Source organism: Nannobrachium achirus, assembly GCF_963921795.1.
Source record: "Nannobrachium achirus genome assembly, chromosome: 9".
Classification (NCBI taxonomy): Eukaryota; Metazoa; Chordata; class Actinopteri; order Myctophiformes; family Myctophidae; genus Nannobrachium; species Nannobrachium achirus.
In genome coordinates, this window is record NC_137818.1 from 27,073,309 (window position 1) to 27,101,142 (window position 27,834).

At 41.1% G+C, this 27,834-nt stretch overlaps 1 protein-coding gene across 1 annotated transcript in view; it reads left to right on the top strand.

Moving 5' to 3' along the window:
- LOC308291647 (N-terminal EF-hand calcium-binding protein 1-like) overlaps positions 1-25,064 on the top strand; it is a gene marked incomplete at both ends in the record, with an annotated part of 30,052 nt that extends 4,988 nt beyond the window's left edge. The window contains 11 exons of the mRNA XM_080733708.1: positions 1,317-1,341; positions 10,061-10,169; positions 10,661-10,686; positions 11,117-11,214; positions 17,525-17,783; positions 18,216-18,295; positions 21,954-22,007; positions 22,356-22,468; positions 22,808-22,885; positions 23,191-23,282; positions 25,036-25,064. Of these exons, the coding sequence (XP_080589834.1) occupies positions 1,317-1,341; positions 10,061-10,169; positions 10,661-10,686; positions 11,117-11,214; positions 17,525-17,783; positions 18,216-18,295; positions 21,954-22,007; positions 22,356-22,468; positions 22,808-22,885; positions 23,191-23,282; positions 25,036-25,064 (963 nt within the window). The remainder of the gene's footprint in view (positions 1-1,316; positions 1,342-10,060; positions 10,170-10,660; positions 10,687-11,116; positions 11,215-17,524; positions 17,784-18,215; positions 18,296-21,953; positions 22,008-22,355; positions 22,469-22,807; positions 22,886-23,190; positions 23,283-25,035) is intronic.
- Positions 25,065-27,834: the final 2,770 nt, after the last annotated feature.

The window sequence follows — 27,834 nt, forward strand, 5'->3', positions numbered from 1 at the left end:
GTGGTAGAGATAAAGATGGCAGTAATTATACACTCATGGATATACCATAAGTAAATTATGAAACGTCACAAGTCTTTCACAATCTAATTGTCTCTGCACTACCTCGGTTTTCACACAGACATCAGGAAGCCGCTGCTAAGAAGCAGCGCCATCATATATCAGCTGCCTTCACCTTAACGTGTTAAAAAGATAAGAAAACACAGATACTGCAGAAGCTTGCATTGATTCCAATCACTAACTTTCTCCCTCCAGGCTACTTCCTGCAAAACCTAAATGTCAGCGTTTCATTTCCTGAGAAGATGTCCTCTCTCTCCACTGAAATGCTTGCGGAAAGTAAAGACCCATTTAAATGTCCTCTTGGGTAGAGAAGACCGTAAAATGCCAACAACATTGAGGAACAAATAGTGGATTAGTCTGCATGTTTATGGACTTGGGCTGCCAAGCATTGCTGCTTTTCGTAACGCCCCCTCTCAGTCTCTCAGAAGCTATTCAATCTTTTTTATCTGACACCCCATATCCTCCATATCATCATCATCACCCATCTACAGTACATATTTTTCCGTGTGACCGGCCTGCCAACACCATGATGGCGTTGAAATGCATGATTTATACTCATCTGTGTGCTGGAATTAGCATATCTACAAGGCAGCTCACAATGTCACGTATCTATAAAAAAATGTTTAAATAAAATAAATAGCCGACTCTGGATATATTTATATAATCATACAATGGCATCAGTAGCCTCAGGGTTATGACACAGCTGGCATATAAAACAGAAAATTCTCTCTGTTCAGATGATGTTTGTACAGGGACCTCCAAAGATGGTGGCTGCAGAGAGGCTCTTTGCAAGCCATAGAGTTATAGTTAGGTTTAAAGCATATGAGTGAATCAGAGGCAATGGCTCATGAGGCTTTAGGTTGAAACTGAAAGTGGCACAATTTCTTGGTATTAAACAATGATCTATTCTACATGCTACTGGCCACCTCTACTGTATGTCTTCTACACAGACAGCTTTATATCTACCAAGTACCAACCCGCACCAACACAATGATTATAATAGAATATTTGATTACCTGTATTACTAATGGGCTGCTGTCATGTTCATGCATTATGTTTATGCACTTAGAATCAATATCAGCAAAACAGAACAAAAAAGACAGATATTACTTGTACTTGTTTATATTATATATATATATACACTATTACTGAATGTGTTTTCAGCACAACCTGTGTTTATCAGCCTGCACCAGTGTGCAGGTGTGACCGTACCCTAAAACTAAAAACCTGACCTTATGTTTTTTTTTTCCTGTTTTCAGATATTCCGCAGAGCAGACAAAAATGGTGAGTAAATAAAATATACAACAACTAATTAGATTATTATTATGATTAATTGCTACCCATTAAAATCTCTTTAAAGAAGTTGTTGTGGTTTGCCGAAATGAGATGCACCTGGCGCAACTCTGACAGATATATTTTAGACAAAACGCCTACCGGTACTGCCTGAGGGAATTTATGCAAACTGATTAAAAAAACATCTTAATGAAAGTGGATGTCTTTTGTACAATTAAATACCCTTTGTGTTAGATGTGCTTCACTTTGTGCTAACTTCAGTATTTTTGCTGTGTGGGGAAATAACGCTGACAAATAGACATTTGTGTTTGCCCTTTATATTTTATTCATGCATGCAGTACAGTATAATGGAATGTGAACTGCAATAAGGACCGTTATTAATGCATGCGATGTATCTGTGAAACACTGGCTGGTTTCCTCTGGAGTACAGCAAACTGGTGTTATGTAAGACCAGTTTTTAATGATGCAACATAATGCAAATTTGTTGAGCTTCTCACAAAACTGGATTCATTTCAGACCCCTTGGTTCCTTGCTTGTCAAAAACCTGGACCTGATAGAATATGCTGTGTAGTATTATTTATAAAGGAGAATGAGAACATGTTATTGTCCACTTCTCCTTCATATTGTCGTTGTTGGTTGGAAATCCAAAAATGTCCAAAACCCGCTCGTTTTGTATTTATCATTTTAAAAATGATTTAAAATAGTGAAAAAAGCCGATCTACAAGCACACAACGCCTCACGGTATAGATCGGCTATTTTCACTAGTTTGATGCGACAGTCTTTTATGATGAAGCAGGGCTTTACTTTCCGAAAAAACATACACATTGAAACTTGGGAAATACAAGGTTTCTGCCCGACGGTGACGATATATTTTCTATGCAGTAGCAAAGCTGAGAAAGGAAGCCAATTAATGCAGCGGCAGTACATGAGGGAGGCTCCGCTGGGATTCAGTTGTAGGCCAGAAGGTGTACAGTACAGTACAGTACAGTATGGTATGGTTTCTGTTGTTCCTTAGTGAGCATCAGGGCTGTCAGGAAGCAATGAAAAGTGATAATGACTCGTGGGGCCTGAGGCTACATGGGGGCTACAGAATTGATGTCATCATCAGTGTGTTTTGAGGGCCCCGAGGTCATATTTTTAAAACCCGGTAGAGATGGTACTCTAGGGATGAAATACATCCATCCACATCCATCCACAATTATGGTACCAGAAAACATATATAGGTATATAATAACAAGCATACTATCATAGCACATAGCACATAGCAGTAGCACATTTAAAACCAGTAAGGCTCCCTAATCGGGAGATAAGCGACCGTAGGTCACTTATCTCCACAAATAGGGCAAAAATGTGTTTTGCCAAAATCTTCCTGATCCATGTTGATGACATGAGTGTAGACATACTGTGTAGTGATTTTCGTGATTTTAGGGCAAAATCTGTAGGAGCAGTGTCCAAAAATGTGTTTTTAAAAATCGGCCTGGAGGTGGCGCTATATGGGACAGATTCATGTTGATGGGATGAGTGTAGACATACTGTGTACCGATTTGCGTGATTTTAGGGCGAAAATTGTAGGAGCAGTGTCCAAAAATGTGTTTTGCAAGAATCGGCCTCATGGTGGCGCTAGAAGAGGGCCATGTGAGAAATGAGGGGTGGGGTCTCCGCGCCGGCAAGGCGGACGAATAGGTACCGGCCCCGGCTGTCCCGGTCGCTCCTAGCCGGAGTTACGGCATTTTATGTGAGCTGCAGTGTAGGGGGTCCTCCACTGGGGGCGCCACCACTTTTGCATCCGTTCTGGAGCACCAGGAGTCGGCGGTCCCCGGGAATTCCCTGTGAGCAGCCCCGTTGGGGTGGTCATTTGGTCATGTTTGCGCATTTGGTCATTTTTTACATCTGGGGGTCCCCCAGGGACCTGGGAAAAATTTGGCATGGATCGGGGCAACGGTTGCGGAGATATAAGCAGGGAAAAAGTGTGACGTGTGAGGTGTGACAGACAGACTGACAGACAGACAGACGGACGGACGGACGGACGGACGGACGGACGGAGTTACTTACACTTTGTGGTGGTTTTGATAGTAAAGTGCGACCTACGGTCGCAACAACAAAAGCTGACCAAAGTGCTGTACAGGGTTGAGACAAGCAAAGCATCAACATCAACGGTGCCCATTCGACACACAGACAAAAATATACATAATTAAAACACACATCATTAAAAACACATCGGAGGGTCAAGTGCAATTAAAAGCCAAGGAGAATAAGTGGGTTTTGAGTAGGGATCTGAAGACCTCAATGGACTGGGCAGATCGGATGGGGAGAGGCAGGTTGTTCCAAAGCATAGGAGGGGCTGGCGGCAGCGAATCATTTTGTTGGTAGAGTAGTTAATAGTGACAGGTCAGCTGACCTCAGAGCTCTGGCTGGGGTGCAGGAGCTCAATGAGGTACAGCGGGGCGAGGCCATTTTAAAAGCGAATAACAGAACCTTAAAATCTATTCTAAGGGAGCCAGTGAAGTGAGGCCAGGACAGGACAGGACAGGAGTAATGTGCTCACGATGTCTTGTGCCAGTGAGGAGGCGAGCCGCAGCTGAGAGATGACTGCTCTAAACCGGTGTATAGGGAATTACAATAGTCTAATCTTGATTAAATGAAGGCATGGATGGCTGTTTCTAATTGTTGTCGGGGGAGATAGGCCTTAACCTTGGCAAGGAGTCTGAGTTTGAAAAACAGGCGGCAGAGCTGATATGTTTGTCCATTTTGAAGGTACTGTCAAAGATTACGCCATGTTTTTTGGTGGAGGAGTGAATATTGGAGGAGATGAGAGTGTCCGGGGTATTGGGGGGTTGACAGTGTTGTGGTCGAATATTATGTTTTATTTTGGTTTAGTGTCAGGGAGTTATTGTTCATCCAGGTTTTGACATCCTGTAAACAGTCGAGCAGTGGTTGGAATGAATTGTTTGATTCAGGTTCTATGGGTAGGTACTTGATCTGGACGTCATCTACAGACCATGAAAAAATGGGCCCCTGGGCCCCAAAATGCAAAGGGCCCCCCTTCTTACGACCGCACAGCGACATAATGATGGTGTGTGTTCCGTGTGCGCGGCACAGCCGCGGCAGAAGAAATTAGAGTTTTTAAAGTCCCAAAAAAAAGAGCCCCTGAAATGTATAGAATAGTTATACCGTAACTATAACACACAATATTGTGTAGATAACATAGTAGCTATTCTTGAAAACATTTTGGATGGGTTTATTTTCCCTCTCTGCCCTAAAAACAGTGGTGCCAGGTTCAAAGTTATTCTATGCTGTGTGATAACATTCTTCATCATGCTTATGTTAGCTGCTAAAGCAACTTAAAAGAAAAAAATAAGAACATCTAACAATACTTTATATAAAATTGGGTGCTGACTCATTTATTTTAGATATATTATTATCTATATTTTAATAATACATTATTCATTATACTTCTTGCAAGAGTTTGGCCCAGTTAAATAGTGTCTGGCAAATATTGCAACGTTAATAACAGGGATGCGGTCGCACGGTGGCTCAAGCTGAGGGGCCCCCCTAGCTCAGGGGCCCCTGGGCCTGGGCCCATTGTGCCCGTTGGGTAATCCATTTTCACTAAACACAACATCTCCTGCCATTGGCAGGAGATGTTGTGTTTAGTGAAAATGGATCCTCTATATTAGAAAATGGATCCTCTATATTAGAGGAGGAATAATAAGGGGCCTAGGACGCATCCCTGTGGGACCCCACACATGAGGGGGGTCGTGGGTGATGAGAATTCCCCTAGCTGGACAGAAAAGGTCCTGTCGGACAGATAGGACTTGAACCGTGATGCCAACCTGGTGTTCTAGGCATGCTATAAGAATGTTGTGGTCGACTGTGTCGAATGCCGCTGAGAGGTCAAGGAGGACCGTTATCGACTGTTAAAATTAAATCTAAAATGAGATAAAATGGAGGGGTCTGGGCTTTTCTTTTTAAGTAAGGGATCACAGCATGCTTGAAGGCAGCCAGGACATGACCTGAGGTGAGGCAGCAGTTGATGATTGATAGGACACTAGGACCAACAATACCAAGGACTTCATTGAGGAGCCAGGGAGGTATAGTGTCAGAGGGGCAGTTTGTGGGTCAAAGGAAAAATAATTGCATTATTGAGGTAGGACACTAGAGTAATTGGCTGGAGGTGATCTAGGGTGGCAGGACAGAGGGAGGGGACAGGGGCAGGAGTGGGGATGTGTACTGACCTAAGGTCAAAAATCTGTTGTAAGTTTACACAGAGGGCAGGTGAGGGGGCAATGGGAGGTACCTTCTGGGGGTTAGTGAGTGCTGAGGAGGAGTGAGTTTTCTCAGGCCAAAATATCAACATTGCAAGATACTGTATCTTATAATCTAGAGATTGCAAGACGAACTCTACTTTTTGGGCCAAGAGGATGCACCAGCACTTCTTAGGGCCATATTATCTTCTGCCTGGCGCAGTTGTCATTTTTAGACCCAGTGTCCACAATGTCTAAATACCACGTGATCTTGTGCCCATGGGCGTGTTAGGCTTAATATTAGGAGTGGTCTGGCATTATCAGGGCACACTGTTATCTTGCACTCTCGCACAGACTTAGAGCTTTGCGTTTAGACCAGTTTTTAGTTAGTCTTAACTTTGGCGCAGTGACATCACAGATATTCCCTTATTATTTAGACAGCACGTTATTGGGATTCAGATGCACCTAGGTTGTTCACTAAAAAGTATATTTATTACAAAGATTCATGGTGAATATTCTTAAAGCATATGCATCTCTGGTGCTATGGTGCTTTTTTCCCCCTTTATGGATCAAGTGAAATCATAATTTCGATCATTGAATTAGAAACATAAAAGCATTTATTTTTATACCTTCCAAAAATAAAAATGGGAATAAAATTAAATTATGTTTTTCTAAGTACTGTAGTTTCACGTTTGTTCAAGTTACACTGTGTGTGTGCTGGAGGAAATGGTGTGCTTCTGAGCCAACGCTGAGCACGTTGCCCTGATAGGCGTTAATATGGTTTTAACACATAGGGAGAGTTGGCTGATTGCCAGCCAGTGCTGTTGTAAGGAAGAAATCACACATTAATCATAACAATCTGGCATTTCTTTCACTTGGTTTATTTTTGTGCGCTGAACCGTTAAAAGTGTCCTTTTCTTCACTTAAACCAGGTGAGCAGGTGAGTGGTTATGTAATGATATGGGACATACTGGGAGTATTCCACAATGCACAATGTATATGTAACAATATGGTATTGCATATTTCATATCAAATATGTTCCCAAGAATTTGGGACATTCTTTCTTCAGCCTCATATAGGTTTATTTGTCATTTTGAAAAATTGTATTATGATTGTATTACAGTTGCCTTCAGCATTATAACAAAGGTGCTTATGATATCAAAACTTTTGTACTTTTACCATAGTATTATTTCCTCATTATATTATATTATATTATATTATATTATATTATATTTCTGCATTATCCTGAAACCAATGTGGCGACTGTGATGCTTTTGACCATAGTCCAGTTTTGAATTTGCAATGCTGTCGGGGTAAATGTGCTCCTGGGAAGTGACTTACAAAATGTGAAAATCTTTGGAAATGTTATTACAGTACATCAACTATTGACAACTATCCCTGAAGGAATGACTCAAGTCACTCAACATTCATTTGTATCACATTTTAATGTCCCAAATGGGATGTACAGTAGCATTGACCTTGTCGGTCACAACAAAGCATCTGGATTGATGTTTTTGAAATTCGCAAATCCTGTAATTAAACCTCAGTAGCTGAGGGGTCAATAATCAAGAATAGACAGCCTTCTCCTGCGCCTGGCATTTTGTTTTAATGCAATTTTGAGTCAGCATTAATTCCTGTGTATATTCACAGACTTTTTCCAGAGGTGGGATTGCTGCAGGTACAACCTTTGTATTTTCATGCTGACATATGAAACAAGAAAAAGAATACTTCAAATAACAAGGACAGCAAGAGACATCATACTAGTATAAATGCACAAAATCTCTGTCTGTCTGTCTGTCTGTCTGTCTGTCTGTCTGTCCATCAGTCTGTGTGCGCGCATCAGTAGTTTGCTTATCTTGAGAACCGTCTGACCAACGCGCATCCCCTTCTGCTAAATTAATCTAAAGCTCCATCCCAAAAACTAAGCATCCAGATCTTAGTTAATCTAAAACATACTGTCTACAGTATCTGGTCATGTTTCCCTCTTGTGCTCCAAAACCTTGCTCCTTACAAGAACCAACAATATTTAATAAATAATTATATTTAAGGTGCTTTGAAAATAAATGAATATTTGCATAAAGGGGAATTTGGGCTATGCTATGACTTACATAATGTGTAATTGGGTGTGAAGCTTGAACAAAGAAACTATGATAGGGAACATTAAGTAATGAGACGGAACAGATTGTGTTTTTGCCCCAGTATGCAATAAATACTGGGGGAAGGAATACACATCTCAAGGCAGGAACGATTGAAGAAAGAGCAAAGAGAGAATCCTTGTCATATTAACTTGCCCTTCCTGTTGGAGTTTAACTGAAGCAAATCACACTAAACTTGCTGAGCAAATTCATGCTCCTTTCTGGAGGATGAACCCTACTGATACTGATGTTAGTGACTCTGTGCCAATTCCTGTAGCGCCACCCATAGGCATTTCCACTTGCATAACCTAGTCTTGTCTTTCGTTTCCCAGAGTCATCACAACTAGTGTATATGACAAGTGTTCAGGTCCAAATTTGAGTACCAAACAAAACTGCCCGGTAAAACGATTCACCATGATTCCAGACAAAGAGAGACTGCTGACTAACTGGGATGTTAGATTTAGTTTTGGGGGAAAAGAACATATCCTTGCTAACTTATGTAAGGTGCAAATAGATTTTTTTTAGTTCTTCCCATGAAATGTTTTATTTCCTTGGTGAGGTCTTTTTGTGATTATGTCACATCCAGAACAAAATATTTTATTGGTGGCATGGGGAAAAAATGGGTCTCCATTAAACTAAGTAATTATGTAATTTAGCATCAGCCATCTGTTTGAAGGCTGCGGTCTGGCAGTGAGGAGAGGACACTCAGGACAGATGTGGTTCACAGAGTGTTGAGCTGGGCTCGTAAAGCAGCCTAGCTTAGACCAAAGATTTGCGACGAGATGACACCCTGTTAAGCACGATTTATACTTTGCTTTGACATATGATGGACGGTGTCCCGTGTCGAAGATAGTAGATCTACAACCTTATCGATCTGCTATTTTCGGAATGCAACTACTGTAGGGGTGGAAGAGTTACTGCTCCTTATGAATCATATTACCATAGACTGCTGTCGTCATATCTGTCAATCTGCATTTTTAAGCGCACCATTTATCACTACCTCTAAATGGATTCCATTTGTGAGAGTGTAACCTAGTGCAGTCAGTTAATAGAGCCTGCCTGCTTGCTCAGGGGTTAAATTGAATCTTGACCTTCAGGTCAAAATTCGTGTCAGATCTACGTAGGTGAGACATGACCTTTGACGCAATGTAAATGTCTCAATAGAAGAGCTAGGAGACATAATACAACAACCTCAATTGTATAAGTTATATTGTATTAACATACTCTACCATACAGATTGGACAACATTACATTTATTCATAAAAAAGGTACATTGTGACCATTTCCCCAAATAATATAAAGTAGGTCTACAACAACTAAAAATCACACCTGTGTGAAGTGGAGCTGTGTGTGTGTGTGTGTGTGTGTGTGTGTGTGTGTGTGTGTGTGTGTGTGTGTGTGTGTGTGTGTGTGTGTGTGTGTGTGTGTGTGTGTGTGTGTGTGGATCATGTGTACCGATTTTTGTGACATTTGAAGAAAATATGTAGGAAAAGGAGCAAAAAGTGTGTTTTGGAGAAAATTCAAGATGGCGGAAAATCTATCATGGCGCAAATGGGCGTGGCCTATATGGGGAGATGCGTCATGACCCAAGGAATCCAGGGAAAAAATATTTTTAATTTTCCGACCTACGGTTCAAGAGTTACAGGCCAAAACGTAAAGTGGGGTGTTATGGCGCCACCATGCGGCCAAATGACACAATTATTTTTTATTTAATCCTTGAAATCATTATGAACCTCCTCTCCAAGTCTTGAAACTCTAGCCCCTATGGTTTGCGAGAGACAAATAATTGAATGTGAGTTTTTGCAATTCCCATTATAAGTCAATGGGGAAAATTAATTCACTAATAAATTAATATCAATTAAACTATTGAACCTTTCTCTTAGCAAGTTACTAGCCCACTATTCCCGAGTAAGCCGGTCGATTTGACATATGGCGCGAGTGTGTGGTGGCAAAACTGTGGGACTAGTAGCGTGCCGAAGTTTAGGAAGTTCAGGCTACATACAGACGCACAGACACACAGACAGACACACAGACAGACCCACACGGCCACGTATAGGGAGCCTGTGCTTCACACAGCTCCAAAAATGCTACTCATATGCTACTGAATATGTTTTCGCGATAATCAGTCCTCACCATAAAAAGTAATAAAAAGTGAGACTAAAAAAAGGTGTCCTGAGCACCTCATCTATAAGAAAACTGCAGTGTGATTTGTCATACTGTGTGAGTTATTATAGCAGGCCTCATGAAAGTCCAGTAGAAGGGTTAGGCGTCATTTTCACAAATCCTCTCTCACTCTCTCTCTTCCTCTCCCCTCCCCACCTCACCCTTCAGACGATGGGAAGCTGTCCTTGGAAGAGTTCCAGTCGTATTTTGCTGATGGTGTCCTCACTGACGAACAGATGCAGGAGCTGTATTACTCCATTGACAGGCAGCGCAGCGAGTAAGTTAATCTGCCTCTGGGAGTTAACTCTACTTTAAAGGAGGATGTGCCAATATTTCAATGGGAGATCGACTTTAGACATCTGCAGCATGAGCCTTTAGTCCTTAATCAGGAAAGTTAGAAGCATTTAGCCTGTTTTACATGGTAGGGATGAAGACCCCCAATGGATAGAGAAATGTATGGTCATTATATCACTGTGATGGAGTTATACAGTAGTTAAATCACATCAGTGCTTGAAAATGCATTTGTGGAACAGCATAGTAAAATCCCCATGATACAGTATATTAAATGGGATATTCTTAATTAAATGAAACCATAATGGATTAAAATATAATCCATATCCATATATATACATATATATATATATATATATATATATATATATATATATATATATATATATATATATATATATATATACACACACACATCATGATTCATGATAATTGTTTTGTGCTCTTCCCCTTCACCAACCTCTCCCTCCCTCTCAGCGAGATAGACACGGACAAACTGACAGGTAATTCTGTCCCAGCGTTGAATGTGCTTTATTGTGTCGTCAACATCACTCTTCTAGCCTTTATTCCAGGGTGACCTTTGTGCAACTTTAAAATATCACCATGGCACTGGGTATTGATAGCCAGTACAATGCTTATCCATTTGTAACTCCAGGATTTTACAGTGTGAACTCTGTATTACTCTCACGGACCAGAGACTCAGTTATGAAGAAACAAATGCAGTATTGCCATAGTTATATTGATTTTTACTGACTGACATCAGTTTTCTCTTAAAAGATGTTGAAACATGTAGACTAAACAGCAGAACAAAAACACTTACAGTACAGACTCTTGCTAAATACGAATAGTCAATATTGGGATTTCACTTTTAAAATAATAATTTGCAGCCCTGTGACATAGTGTATGGAAACTGAATGTCATCTTCACATCCAGAGTACTTCAATCCACACCTGGGAGAATATGTCAACGTCTTGTCTGCCCTGGAAAAGCTGAATGTTGCCGTTCTGAAGGCCATGGACAAAACTAAAGAGGTGGGTGGTCTTTGTAATTTAGCTTTCAGCTTTCACTGGTAAAGGCTTTAGTCATTCTTCATTTCCAATCATCGTCAGTGTCACTACATACAGTAGGCTACATGGGGAGAATATTAATGGTATAACAACGGCAGGCCATTTGTCCACTTAAATTACCTTTAAGGTGATTTATTCTTAGTTGTGCCATGCCCCTCAGTTTGGCTGTATGCCCCTCCAAAGATTATATGATCTGAGGCCTGGGCCAAGTAAAACAATACTTACTGGGCCTTGCCATAGCCGCTGGAAATATTTTTGACCAGGGGGTATAGAGTGTACGACATATGCATAATATGGTGGTTAGGCTATTTATGATGACATTCGTCCTGGGTTGACCATCAGATCATAAAGACAAGTGGAATTTTCAAACGGTTACAGGCCAGCTCAATACAGCCCACTCAGCACCCCTAGTTCCTGCGGCTATGGGCCTTGCCCTGGTATTTGGCCTTTATGCATTTAGAACATTTAGAACACCAATGGCCAAGTGACTCCATAGAATGATTTCCTGGCCTGATCGCAACGCATTGTACATTTTTGGTCTAATATTTTCAGCGCACAACACCGGTGTGCAATGAAGTATACATTAAAGCATTAGACTGAAAGCGCCCTAGGCATTACCAAGGATGTGGGGGCTGTGCCTTTGTTTGCGCCCACACTGTCGGTTTGAAATCCTGAAAGCCCTTTAAAGACCCCTCTCGGCTGTAACAATGATATTATAACATGGAGAATGGCTCCGCACAACTCGCTCTGCCTGCTCTCCTCTCAGGTTCTACTCCCTTACACTATGTTTCCATTCAAAGGCTCGCAGAACTGTACTCCATTCTGTCCTCACAATGGCCTTTAGAGCTTCAGCTCAAGAATGAAGATAGATGATGGTTTTATTGTTCACTTGCGTACAGGTACAAGCAGCGAAATTAATGTTGCTTCGGCGAATACTACAACGGCAGCAAATCAATATAGGTACATAAGATAATACTGGATTTCAATGAAAGAAAAAGAACAAGGAAAATGTGATTCTATGACAAAGTCTAAAGGTTAAAAACTACGGGCGGGTGGGGGGTTAGTATCAAATTTAAAGAATGGTAAGACAAATGCATGGTCACTCTGTGAATGAATAGTGACGGAGAGAAAAGAAACCTTGGAATGTAAGAAAATGACATAGGCCTACATTACATATTACATAGAAAAAGTGTCATGTATAAAATGCCATGAGAGAAAGATTTTAAAAAAAAGTTATTTTGTAACCTGGGTATTGTAAGGCAACTAACTGTCTTTAGAACATTTTGGGCTTTCTAGTGCAGTTATTTTCTCTTGACCTGAAAAGATTGTCTCGTTTTATTTTACAGTTTTGTTTTTTGCACTGCAGTGGTAAAAGAAATGCATGAAGCAGACCTAGAAGTTCACAATGCATTGGGATGCAAGGGCTGTAATAACCACACACTGTAGCTACTAGTAAGACACCTGAGGGTGGAATGCGACCTCAGGGTGACATGCAACCTCGCCCTAAAGGGCGAGGTCGCGCCAATTCTTGACCATCTGGCCAACCACAGTTTCTCTGACGATTCTAGTTGTTGTCATTCTGGGGGGAGTTTGTTCATGTTTTTGTGAGGGTATCAACCCTAGGAGACACGGGGAGAACATGCAAACTCCACACAGAAAGGCCCTATCGCTCACACCCTAGGTTGGGTTGGCGATAGGGCCTTTCTGTGTGGAGTTTGCCTAAACATGGAGATGTGGTACAGAAGGACTCATATATGGGCATAAAAAGTATGTCATGTGACATCACTTCCTGTACAGACAGTCAGACAGACAGCCATTGACTCCGACCTAACAATGGCTACTGTCTATGACGGTAGTTCCATATGATTAGATTATCTCCATATATAGTGTTATCCACATCTCCATGTTAGGACTCATATATGGGCATAAAAAGTATGTCATGTGACATCACTTCCTGTACAGACAGTCAGCCATTGACTCCGGATTAACAATGGCTACTGTCTATGACGGTAGTCCCATATGACATATTGGACTAGACTATCTCCATATATAGTGTTATCCACATCTCCATGTTTAGACAGCCATTGACTCCGGCCTAACAATGGCTACTTTCTATGATGGTAGTCCCATATGACATGATGGACTGGACTATCTCCATATATAGTGTTATCCACATTTCGTGTAGCCGCCCTGTACAGGAAGTGATGTCACAACTCGCTGACATCACACTGACATCACAGAGGATACGGAAGGAAGGTCACGAGGATACGGAAGGAAGGTCACTCAAGCGACACGGTTCTTCAGAGTATATGCGACCTTCGGTCGCAATATATTGCTGTACACAGTACAGCATATTTGATTGCCTTCTGAGTGGAATCAGTGGCTTTTAATGCTCTCCTTACCTGGCTGTCACAGACTTACATGTCTTGAAGGTCTTCATCTCCCATATTCACATGCTAGTCTGAATTATTCAGTGACTAGAGGCGAAGAGTTGCAGTGAGAACTAGACTCACACACCCTGGAGTTAATCTAGCTAATGAAGTCAATGGTGGGGGAATAATTCAAATGAAACTTGCCTCAGGGCTAATTTGTGGCTTCATCTTATTTGACACGCCACAGTACAAAAACTAGCATTCAAGTAAGCATTCAGTCCATGGCAGAGGTGCAACAGTTAATCAAATGTTGTTGTTTTTTTTACTTCTCCAAAATGGGGAAAATGTACATTGTCTATACTGTCTGTTGCACAACAGAGTATAATGTGACTGACACAGTACCGGTATGTCCATATATGGGTATTCCAAGATATGGGCTTAGTATTGATGACATCATGGATCTCCATACTGTATATGAGCTAGCACCGCTGAGTTAGCACCGCTCGAATAGGGACAAAGACTGACAGATACAGAGATATTTGCAAATGTGACTTGCCTAATTTTCCAATTGCATCTTTCTAGTTCTAGTTATATCCAGATAATCAGATGTGTTATCTCATCAGAGAAATGATGAAACATGCCAATTAGAGTGTAGGAAATCCTGTTCTTTAAGCACCATGGAGTGGAGTGACACATACGCCAACGAGATGTAGAGTGGATTAAGTAGGTTGCTCATGACATGACTGTGTGAATCCTCAGTGAGGAGGGTCGTAATGAGTCGGCGATAAGCAAGGCGTTGAGGTCGACGTAGAAGAAGGCCACTGAGATTTAATCAATAGCACAGCTTGCTCTCCATCGATTTCAACTGACCCATGTAGCCCGCCAAGTGGTAAACAGTTATTTCACTGTGGCAAGAGGACAGACACGGGTGGTAACTCAATAGAAGGAGGCTTCAGTGTGGATTCATATTGAGCATGAGGTTATGTTTTTTCCCATTCCAGTTGTGTTCATTGCTGCCAGGAATTGAGTATGATGTTTGTAAGTGCACCCAGATAGAGTAGAGAGTAGAAAGTGTCCGGTTCCTTGTGCGTAGTTTTCTTGAATCTTCCTACACATGAATTATGACATACATGTGTGTGGCAGGTAAAAACAACAACTTTATTAGGAAAAAAAATAACTAGGATAAGAAGATACAATAAGAGCTAAAAACAATAAAAACAAGAGTAGGTACAAGGTCAGCTGGGAAAGGCGATGGTAAATACCGGTAGGTAGGTTTTCAGGGAGGTTTTAAAGGTGGGGATTGAGGGGGCGTCTCTGATACGTTTAGGGAGTTCGTTCCAGAGGGTGGGGGCAGCCACAGAGAAGGCCCTGTCATCCCAGGTTCAGCGTTTGGTCCTGGGGACCTCGAGCGAATGGGTCCTAAGCGAACAGGTCGGGACATATGGCTCGAGGAGGTCGGAGAGGAAAGGGGGGGCCAGGTTGTGCAGTGCCTTGTAGGTGGTGAGGAGTATTTTGAAGTGGATACGTTGTTTGACAGGGAGCCAGTGGAGGTCATGGAGGACTGGTGTGATGTGGTCTCTGGAGCGGGTGCTGATGAGTAGGCGTGCGGCTAAATTTTGTACATTTGAGGGTTTTGGAGGTGATGCCATAGAGTATGCCGTTGCAATAATCCAACCGGGATGAGATGAAGGTATGAATGAGGGTATCGGCAGCAGAGAAAGTCAGGGAGGGGCGGAGGCGGGCGATGTTGTGGAGGTGGAAGAATGCAATTTTGGTTTTATTGTTTACGTGGGGGAGGAATGACAGGGTAGGGTCGAAGATTACTCCTAGGTTGCGGATGTGGGTGGAGGGTGGGTGAGAGTATCGGGGACGATGATGATAATTGTAGTGTTGATGATAACGAATGTAGTAGTGTTGATGACCATTATTAGGCAAAGTAAGGCATTTTATTTGTCTAGCACATTTCAACAAGCCATTTCAAAGTCCTTTACATAAACATTGAACATAAGACATCAAGACATAGAGTGCAAAAGAAACACATCATACATTTATATTTGAAGGCAACAAAAATAAAAGGAACATTTAAGATAACATTACAGTGTAGAAGAAATCACACATGGAGATGAGAGAGATTTGTTTCTTTGGTAAATAGAGTGTGATATGGCACACATGTGGTGGTACAGAACATAATGCTCCACACTCTGGTTCAAATCTGACCCTTGTATTGTCGCTCCTCTCTCTGTGTGCCCTCTCTGTGTCCTCAGTTCCCTGTCTTTCTACACCAATCTATCTGAAATAAAGAAAAAATGCCCCCAAAACAAATCTTCCTAAAAAAGTGTACACAGCAAAATCCTCAGTTTTAAATTATTCTGAGTGTACAAAATGTAAGCGAGTGGACCTTTACGGGTCCATTCGCTTACATTTGTTCACTCTCATCGGAGTTGAGAGCTGAACACAGGATTTTACTGTGTAATATCTAATGTGACATTAAACGATACCAGCTCTCTGAATGGCCAGACATCACATGTCCTCTACACACACTGGCACCGCACCACAGACACACACATGCTTATCAGCTCCTCTCATCTCTTTTCTGCTCTTTCTTTCCCTGTCTTGCTCCTTTCAACCCACCAACAGTCCTGTGTCTTTTATCACAGTCTCAAACATCCCTCTTTGGTGTCATTGTCTCTTGTGGCAGAACTGTCTGGCCGCCTTTCTCCACTTCTTTGATTACTCCATCTCCTCGCTCTTCTCTGGCGTTGTCTCATGCATTTTTAATTTGCCATGAGTCAAAAGTCTCTCCTTCTCTCCTGAAAAGGCGAGTCACCTCAAACTCAGATCAGCCGTCTGTGATCGCTGCGACGGATTATTAAAGGCAATGTTAAGCAGCGTTCAGAGGTCATCAGCACTGCTCTTTATGGCTATAGGGTGAAGGAATATCATCATCCTTCATGTGGCCTGTTTCGTACCACATTCAAAGCTCATGCACACTAAAATCTAGAAGATGAATTTAACTCTGGGAACGTAAAAATGTACCCGTTGTGGGAATGGAAGAAGGAGAATATATTTTGTTCATCTGAGGCAAGACCAGAGCAGCATATGTTTCTTTTGATTAAAAAAGATAAAAAAGAATACTTCCACTCCCGTGTCACGGCTCCTCTGCCTTGAAAGGAAAGTGGGGAGTTAAGACCAGCAGACCTGGGGTTCACTTGCACTGCAGGGATGAACATCACATCTTCTCTGCTTAGTGCTTACACAAGAGCGGTGCGGGTAAAGTTGTAGAGACCCTATCAGAACTCAGCAGCCGAAGCACTGATCCATTATATCAGGAGGATCCCTAACCCGTACAGAATGTATTAACGCCATCTCTTTCCATTTCGATCAGTACTGAATCATCTTGGACATTTTGGTGCCTCTATTAACCGTTTGAACCCTAGCTTCCCTATAGAGTGAAATAGTGGACGTCATGTTTTTCACCGCCTCAGATTCTCCGTAGAGAAAATAGACAAAATAGATGAAAATCTATTTTCTTTTTCTACTTTAAGCCTGGAATTAGCTATTGGACTTCACAGAGATGAGTGCTGTAACTTGTTGTGGTGTTACAATAAACATATTTAGATAGATTATACATATTTTGTACTAGATTATAGTACAGTATTTTAATCTTGGACTTACGCACTAGTTGGTACCACGTGAATTCACAAAGACCTTCTTACATTTGACTACTGTATAGTACCAAAATTAAGGATAGAACAAAGGATAAATTCATAAAGGCTCTTGAACAATGGCTTCCAAGGCCACCATCATGAAATATGACATTGTTTTAAACACCACCTGTTTGTCACACACTTGGTTCTATCATCTGTTCTTTACATTAGTTTGTGTCCAACTCTGCCATCCAGGAGTACCAGGGCTCCTCGGTTCTGGGCCAGTTTGTGACACGCTTCCTGCTGAAGGAGACTTCCAGCCAGCTCCAGTCCCTCCAGTCCTCGCTGGACTGTGCCATGGAGGCCGTGGACGAGCAGAGCTGCACTGGGAAGAGGATGCTGAGGAAGCCTGAGGACCTGCCCATCCAGAGGGCCGCCAAGCGCCCCGGCCGACGCATCCAGAAGAACATGTGTCTGTCTCCTACGGACCCCTACTCTGGCATGCTCACTACCGGTAGGAACACAATTCAACAGTTCTTTTCCACTTTTACTGGTGCAACTGTTAATCAAAGTAATTGATCTAAAAGATATACCGGTATGTATATACAATAAAATAATCTGTTAATCGAGTAACGTAAATGGACCATGCACTAGGCCTGTGCAACAGTTAACCACTTTCATCCCTATATTGGTCATGTCCTTATACTGTAGGTGAAATAGCAAACATAGCAGATGTATAAGCAACACAGAAGTGTGGTTAATCCGACTAAACGATTTAGTTGATTATAAAAAAATAAATTAAATAAAAAGACGAATCGATAGAACAATCACTAATAAAATAATCGCTGTTGCAGCCCTATTCCAGGTTACTCCAACCTTAGCATCTTGGGGATTATAATAGACCTTGTTTGACTCTTATGTGCTGATGTTGTGCTTCCTGGTTCAGGGGTGAGTGTGGAACCAGACAACCACTGGAGCTCTCAGATGAACCGGCTGCAGCAGCTCATAGACAAACTGGAGTGTGAGGTTTGTATGGGGCTTGGGTTAAAGTCTGTTCATTTAATTCTGACATTTGTACACTCTTGACTTACAAATAAAATGGTTGGAAATGGATAAATGAACACTCAGGATTTTGCATTTAGCTCAATGCCATGACATGAAAAAAGGGATGTTAGGGCTTAGGGAATTGCTGCCTGGGGAAGAGTTCTTGTACTTTAAACGTTGCTGAGTTGTTGTTTGTTTGCCTAAACAAAATGGTTCAATAATATATCTATTTGAAGGCATTAAAACTATTGCATCGTACAGTCTCCCTCCCAAATTGTTTTTGCAAGGGCTTAGGGAATTAAATAAATCCATAGCATATTCCATTAGATGGATGCTTTTATCTAATGAGTCACTGCCGTACCAAGGAGCTAGCCTTAGAGCTGGTCCCCAGGCAGGCACTGCCCAGTGGCTCACTGCTCCAGATAGTGAGGGTGGGTCAAATACAGAGGACAAACTTCTCTCTGGGGATCAATAAAGTATAACGTCACTTTCGGGTAGAAGCCTTGTATCTCCAAGTTTAAAAAATGGGTATGTTTTTTCATAAAGTAAAGCCCTGCTTCATCATACAAGACTGTCACACAAAACATAGTGAAAATGTTCACAATTTTAAATCATTTTTAAAATGATGAATACAAAGCGTTTTGGACATACAAGGTTTCCATCCAACAACGATAAATGAAGTATCGTGTGAGTTCATCATGCAGGCCATGGGAGTCATACTGTATGCCTGGCCTGCCCCCAGCTGTAATCAGCTGTCAGTCTGTTGATTGAATAAGTGCTTTTAATCAGCCATGCTTTTGCACCAATCACAGCCCTTTCTCACAACAAGGTGGACCATTTCAATATGGCCCCTCCTACACTTACTGTATATGTCTCCCTCTACTACTCCTATAGACGGTTTTCTCGTTTACAAACACTTAATCATCTGTGTGTGATCAGAGTCAGCTAGGAGAGCAAAATGCAGTGTGTGATCGCGTGACCTCAGGTACAAGTGCGTCACAAACTAGAAGTTTACGTTCTAGATATGCAGCAAGAAGAATGCTGCATTGATTGATTGATTGATTGAAGAGTTTATTAGCAGTTTGCAATAGAAAAGACTACAGTTTCATGACAGCACAAATCACTGGTACACGGTCAACTAAAAGGAGATCCTAATAAGCTTTACGACTTTTTTTTAGGAGGAACCACTTTATGTATCTCATATAACATTGAAAGACAGACGGATAGAATAGAGTACTATGCATAGCACAAATCACTGGTACACGGTCAACTAAAAGGAGATCCTAATAAGCTTTACGACTTTTTTTTAGGAGGAACCACTTTATGTATCTCATATAACATTGAAAGACAGACGGATAGAATAGAGTACTATGCATAGGATAACATCAATTACAAAAGCAGAAAAGAAAATATAAAAAAAAAACAGGGCGATAAAAACAACAGATGGGGGCTTAGTCTATTTACAAGTCACTATAGTAGCAGCCGCCTGAAGGTGACTTTTCAGACCGATTTTGAAGGAGGCTAGGGATTTGCACTCCTTTAAGGCCTGCTATTTAATTATTTTCATTCTGTATGAGTAGTCGTCTGGTTGGTTGTATTATGGTTTTCCTACTAAGCTACATAGAACCTGCATGCTCTAAAGAAATAATCTGTATGGTACTTTATCAAAATTAGACACTAAACACATACTTTATTGGCATGATTACAGTAGTACAGTAGCAGCAGAGACATGCACTATTGAATTTTGAACCCAAGCGGCTACTCTGGGGTGAACATTCATCGAAAATAGCAGATCTACTCTACAAGCTTGTAGAGATTTGGTGTAGAGGGGGAAAAAGGAGAGGACCAAATATAGAGCCCTGGGGGAACCCGGTCAACCGGTTTATTTGATTCAATTTTAAACGTCCATTTGAGATTTCAGTGTGGCTGGAGATGTTCTGAGATTGGGTGAACACCACAACGCATTGAGTGACAAGGATAACAAGCCAGCCTGCTATGTGCACTAACATACAGTAGCAACCAGGGGCGCTGGAAGTGGGGTGCTGAGGGAGCTGCAGCTCCCCTGGTGGTGGGGAGGAGAAAAAAAAAAAGAAAAAAAAAACTTTTTTTTTTTTTTTTTTTTTTTTAAATAAGCCTCTATATACACACACAGAGCTATATTAAAACAATAATGTATTTGACTTTGGGGAATAAAATATGTTGAAAAAAGGTATTTGATTATCACATGGTGACCTAATCACATGGTCACCTTGCCACTTCTGGTCAGAAGGGAAGTCAAATTTAAATCCGGCTTTGATGGCACACCAAAGTCTATTTATTTGAGAACTAGAAACTGTCTATAGCAGGGGTCTTCAACAGGGGGTCCACGACCCCTAGGGGGTCCGCGGAGGTACTGCAGGGGGTCCGCGAAATTATTGCAAAAAAAAAAAAAAGATTTCAATTGTTTTTTTTTTTTTTTTTCCATTTTCCACATTTATGTTAAAAAATAAATCATGATTCTATACATTTTGAATAGCTTGAATACATGATTACTATGCAATTGACAGATTGTTGATATTATTTACATTTGTTCTCAGTTAATAAGTAGTATGTTTAGAAATGGTAGTGGTACGGCCCACCCTGCTCGCTGTAACTTGTACTTGTTTAAAATAAAAAATATTTCGTAGCCCCGACCCCCCCCCCCCTCCCTCCCTCCCTCCCTCCCTCCCTCCTCCCCACACCCCCCCCCCCCCCTCCCTCCCCACACCCTACGAGGTGGTAGGGGGTCCCTGCTCCAACTCCCCATCAGTTTGGGGGTCCCCGGCCTGAAAACGTTGAAGACCCCTGGTCTATAGGCTCATTGTTGCAAACTAACACCGTTGTATATGGGGAATAAAAAACAGTAGAAAACTGTTACAAAAATAATACCCAATTTTGTAGTGTGTGCGTGAGTGACTGTGTGTGTGCATGCGTGCTGTGTTTTGCACTGTGTGCTAAAATAACTACTATACAGCTCCTTGTTACACCGTTGTGCGGGGAATAAGCACCCGAAACCGTAGTAAAAATAACCCAAAACCGGATAAAAAAATTTTTTTTCGGCGTGCGGCCTTTGGCCGCACGCATCAACTCCTCCAGGCTCAGCTCCCCTTGGGATTTGGGAGTTCCAGCGCCCCTGGTAGCAACCCCCCCTCAACTGTCCTTATCGTCACCATGCAGAGACCAGAACACAACACTTCTTACAGAGCGTCAAGCGAAGCCTGTTTCTGGGCTCATGCATATTGTCGTTGTCAGGCAGAAACCTTGTATCTCCAAGTTTCAAATTTGTACGTTTTTTCATAAAGTAAAGCCCTGCTTCATCATACAAGACTGTCGCACAAAACAAGTGAAAATAGCTGATCTGCAAGGACACATTGTAGATCGTCTATTTTCACTACTTTAACTTGTTTTAAAAATAATAATAAAAAAGGGACGGTTTTGGATATACAATGTTTCCACCCGACAACGACGATATACAGTCAGAGATCTCCTTCTTGCGAGACCCGACGCTTTGTGACAGGCGGTAACGAGGCCATACTTGCAGAGATTCATGGCTCAGGCAGCGGAGCGGGTGAGGCTTGTTCTGCCCATGACATGACTGAAATATTTATGCTTCCATTTGCAGAGTCCTCATCTTGAACCTCTCAAAGAAGACACGTTAGCAGGCACATATAAATCGGTGAGTCCACTTTTAGCAAAAATATAGATGATGTCCTCTCAGCGATGTCCCCGGTGTTCATTTAAATCAGTCTTAATTGTATCTGCTCCATGAGTGAAATAATTACAAATGAACAGCTTTTTATCATTCTTGAAACCTTACAGTGTATTGCTGTGACAGCTCAGCTGGTATCATTTCAAACTAATGCAGCTATTAGCTGATTGGTCAGGTTTAATATGTATATTATTACACATTTGTGTGGTTTATTATATGATGTACATTTCCCACATTGGCTCAGAAGTCAGAACTACATTTCAATACAACGTCATTTATCATGGGTTTGGTTCATTTTCTATCCATCCTCTCCAGAACATCCTTCTGGTCCAGAGACAACTATCTGTGAAGGAGAGCGATATGGATGAGTTCCAACAGGCACTTAAGATCTATGAAGACGCCACCAGCAGCCAGCCCAACAATCTACAGTATGTAAACTTCTCTGTTTGGGTGGCACTTTGATGCCACTGATGTTGGCCATTTTACATTTCTGCAATCCAGCCAAATATTTAGAGGGATTGTCATTCTTTCCCTCCCCTCTCTTTGTCCCCCTTACCTCTCACTAATTTTCATTTATCTCTACCTCTTTGCTCTATCTGTCTTTGTCTTTCTTGTCGTTACTCCCTCCTCCTTTGCTTTTTCTGGCTCTCTCACATCCCCCTCTCTGTGTCTGGCCCTCTTTCATTTTGCTCTTTCTCTCCCCCTCCCTCCCTTTCCCTCCCTTTTCCCTCCCTCTCTCTTTGCGTCCCTCCCTCCCTCCCACCCAGTGTCTCAGTGCAGAACCTGCCAGACAGATCATGCTTCATTATGTACGAGTTTTGGCAAGACCGTCTGTCCTGGATGAGGTACTGTAATTCTCAGTATAAAATATATTCATATAGAAAATTCACATTTTCACATTTGGTTTACAAAAAGAAAAAAAGATATATACCTCATAATGGCTAAAGAAGATAAATGTTGTGCTGCGTTAAAGTAGACATACATTTCAAATTAGTCAAAAACACCATTAGTATCCTTTAGTCTCCCAACCACAAATTGGCTTGGCAGCTGCTCCCGAGTCTTTCTCTCTTGAGGTGTTATTGGCTTTTGTGACGGTAAGCTTGGCCAGGCTGTTTTGCTCCATTGCTTTCCTCTCCCACTCTACCATCAGTTACCTGCAGTCGTCCATCAGCAAGACCTTCCAGCGCTGCATTATCCACTCCCTGGAAGAGGCTGAGATCGTCTCCACCATGCTGCTCCCAGGTAAGGTGGCAAACTGCAAGCAGCGCTATTGGTCAGTGGTTCTCAGCCTGTGGGCCGTGAGGGTATTGCAAGTGGGTCCCCAAATAATTGGTAAAGCACTAAGATTTGAATCTGAATATAATTGCGACCGTCAGGTCGCAGTTACTATCAAAACCTCCACCTGATGTCCATCCGTCAGTCTGTCAGTCTCATCACACTTTTGCCCTACTCATATCTCCGCCACCGTTACCCCTAATTTCACATGGCCCTCTTCTAGCACCACCATGAGGCCCATTCTTGCAAAACACATTTTTGGAAACTGCTCCTACAAATTTTGCCCTAAAATCACGCAAATCGGTACACAGTATGTCTAGACTCATGATTTTTTCAAACACATTTTTGGACACTGCTCCTACAGACTTTGCCCTAAAATCACGCAAAGCGGTACACACTACACAGTATGTCTACAGTCATGTCATCAACATGGATCTGTTCCACTGACAATTGAGTTTCATAGTGATACCAAATCCATTGATCCAAGTCGAAACACAATTGATTGATTTGATCATTAAAATAAACATGCTCTGAAAATGCATGCCGGCCCTCCCATCTGACCACTTAACACGGCAGAGATCCAGAAAAGGTTGAGAACCACTGCTATTGGTTTATCAACGAGGAAGATGTTCTCATCCAACTCCTCTGGCTGGATGCCCTGCCAAAAATGACAAACACGGGACTAGTATCCCTGCAAAGGGATTTAAACAGCAACGCTGAACAGATGTTCTGGGGGTATCATACACATACATGGTAAAACTAGCATAATTAAGTCTTAATGAATTCTGCTGCATTCTTGCTATTGGGTTATCATCACATACAAAGCCAAATAGAAATTGCGGTGTGTTTAGTTCATTGAAATTGTGCAGTTGAAAAGTATCGTAGCCTAATCATCAAGGTGATATTCTGGAAACATGTCAGTAATGTGTGTTATGTACTCAAAGGTGCAATCTGTAAGTGTTGTGTCTTACCTGTGATTAAGAGAGACCAAACTTCTACTGCTGTTCCTTCCAAGATGTTGTCCCTTCTTAATAGCAAAAGTAACCCCCCCCCCCCCCCCCCCCCCCCCACCCACCCACACACACACACACACACAAAAAAGGTAGCAAACTAGACCCTGGCAACTACCGCCCACTTCCATTTATATTCCATCTCAAAAGTCATGGAAACAATATCTACTAACAGGTTGCAATGTATCTTGAATAAACCGATTTACAAGTTCCAATCTGGCTTCAGAGAATCCCATTCCACTGACACATGCCTTCACTATTTGAACGACCGCATCAAGCGTGAGGTGGACTTGGGCAAATATTGCGGCATGGTCATGCATTCATCCAGAAGGCATTTGACTTCGGGCAAACAGCCCAAAACAAACTGGTGAGGCTACTGCCAGTGCTTAACCATCTATCGGGCTCACCTTGCCCCTGATCATTTTGAAAGTGGCCTTTTTTATAACTCAAAACTAAAACGATGCATGAAACCAAATAATGAGCTAAAAACTGGTGGGGAAAATCAATTGCACTAAAACCTTGGACAGAAATAGAATTCAGATCTGTGCTGGGTGAAATATTTAATGTGTATGCAATGTCAATCTGTCTATTTACAGTGTGATTTTCAGGACAAATACTGCAGCTACTTGCTCTTCTGTCCATACTGATTTGTTTGCCTTGAGCACAGAACATAAACCAATGATCCTCAACTGTGGTGATCTTTCTTTCAGCCTCTTGGTGGATTATGAACAACAACTGACATGGCCAAACCTTACTTCAGTAAGAAGAGGAGATTGCATTATTGTTTTATCTGTAGTTTTTTAATGGTTTCTTTGATTTACTTTTGCATCATGGGAATAGCCGGAATGATTTCAAAATACTGTTAAAAATAAAAAAGGTTTTTAACTCTGACTGCCTAGCTGAAACAGTCAACAAACAAAAGAAGCCAATAATGCAATAATAGTTGTGCTATTGGAAACCGTGTCATTGTCACTTTCACGGTGTGACCATGTTTCTTACAAATTATGCTTTGTAATGTGTAAATATGAAATGCAAGAGAGAAAAGAAATGATTTCTGCATGGTTTCTTATTATTTTCCAGTGCTACACATGAAAATCCTCAGTGTTAATTCATCCATTTTGTGACTCTCAGAGTTAAGTTAATAGCGAGGATTTTACTGTGCTGAGGTAGTGTCATAGTCAACCAATTAACAACCCATCAATCCACCAATCCCGCATTACAAATAAAAAAATGCATACAGTGGAGGTAAGGTTGACCTGCATTTCCCCATGTTCTCTCTGTTGTATTGTACAATGTTGTCTCCTCCAAAGCTGTGCTTACAAGCATTTTAGGGAGGTGGTATTGTAGATTAGGTAGATTGTTAGGTAGAATGTAGTGGAAGAATAGTTATGGTCCACACCGAAAGGTTTATTATCATACAGTATCATATTAAAAATTTGCTGTTCAGAATGAATAAGAGTCAGCAATGGACCTAAAACAGTGTGTCCAAAGATTCTGGAATTTTAACCGTGAGGCCTAATGCAGTGGTTCTCAAAGTAAGGTCTGGAGGTCCCCTTCTAAATTATTGATAGTAATATTAGGAACCAAATGGACCCTTACAGGTCTGAAAATCTAAGGGTGTTCAAATGGAAACTACGGGTCCATTTGGTTCCATTTTACATTCACGTCCCAGAGTAATCTCAGCCTAATGCAGTGGTTTGAGAACCACTGGCCTAATGAATTCATGGGTTGGAGAGGGCTCTCTGAGTCATCTTAATTTAGCTTTCTTGGACTGCCAGATAAGAAAAGGAAAAAGATTACTGTAGGCCATGCTGTGAAAAAAGCACGCAATCAGTGTTAAATAGCTCTATATTATTTGTTCAGCAACAGGTCCAACTCTTTATTAAAATATATTTATCCACTCAGGAGAAGATAGAACTCATACAGGATAAGTAAATATTGACAATATTGAACTGGAACATCAAATTTAAGCTGATAAACAATCAGCTTAAATTCTCAATCTCATTCCTGATTGGATAACATTAGTATTCTGACCTGAAAATGTATTTTCTGTAAAATAGTATAATATAGTTAGCGTATGATAATTAATACTCACACAAGAGGTGGGCGATAGAAGAATTATTACTACATAAAACATAATAACCATGCTTGTGTAGTGATGCTTTTTGTCCTCCTATATAGCAATAACTGTATCTGACTTTGAAACTCAGGTGACCGTTTGGTCCAAATAAAATCTACAATTTTGTGCTATTTCCTGATTCTGGGCAGCCTTGGGAAAGCGCTTAGTGAATAATTTTGTTTGTGTAGTTTAAGCAAGACAAATGTACTGATTCTGATGAGTTGAGGAGGTGCATTGCTGCCCGCTTGCCGGCCATCTTTTGCTACGTAATGGCCCATTAATCTCTGCAGCAGCACTCTGAACAGTTATTTGCATAGAGTTTTTAATTTAATTTTTTTTTTTTTTTCTGTTTTGGGAGCGGCACCCGTTACTGAACAAACATTACTATCCAAATATAGGGCTTTAACTTGGCAAAGAAAAAGAAAGACACAAAAACATCACTATCTAAAAATGCCCATTCAGATGCGAAGAAACAGGGTTTCTTGCTTACAGACAAATCTGAGAGTTGGTGATGAAAGGCTTAACTGTGATTCTACACTTTTTGGACACCCTGTAGTTTGAACTGATGACTTAGATGTTTATTGTAGATTATACCATACTTGTGTGAGTATGAATTACAATGTGACTGTTAAAGTGCTCCATGCACACAGTTATAGAGAGATGAATGGAAGTGGACCCGACCACAACACAGAGCATGATAGCTTTTAATTGTGCAGATTGTAGTACTGTTATGACCACAATGAAAAGAAACCTAAAAAGCCATTATTTTACCTTCGATGTCTATGAAAGTGTGAATTATTTCATGGTACAGACAAATGCAAGTTTATATATTTTGTGTACAGAAATTAAGTAAAACAAAGGCAAAACTTTTAAAAGGGGAATTGAATTCTAGGCTGATTTTGTAGTTTGTTTTCCGGTTCAGGTGTCTATATAACAGTGATGGAAAAAGTACTCAAATTTCTTACTTAAGTAAAAGTATCAATACTGCAATGTAGAAATACAAGTAAAAGACTGGAATTCAAAATGTACTTGATTGAAAGTACATCAAAATGTACCTACATAGTGCCAAACGTAAAAGTAGTCATTATGCAGAATGTCTAATTTTAAGACACAATGTGTTGCATTGCTACGCAATATGAGATTGTAGATCAGCTGTTTTCAATTGGCCGAAATGTATATACTGTAGCGCTGAAGTGGTTAATGTATGTTTTGTAATGATAACAAAATCTACAAAGTAACTAGTAACTAAAGTTTTTCAATAATTGTACTGGAGTAAAAGTACAATATTTGCCTCTGAGATGTAGTGGAGTAGAAGTAAAAGTATTGGAAAGTAAACGTATTGGAAATACTCAAGTAAAGTACAAATACCTCAAAATTGTATTTAAGTACA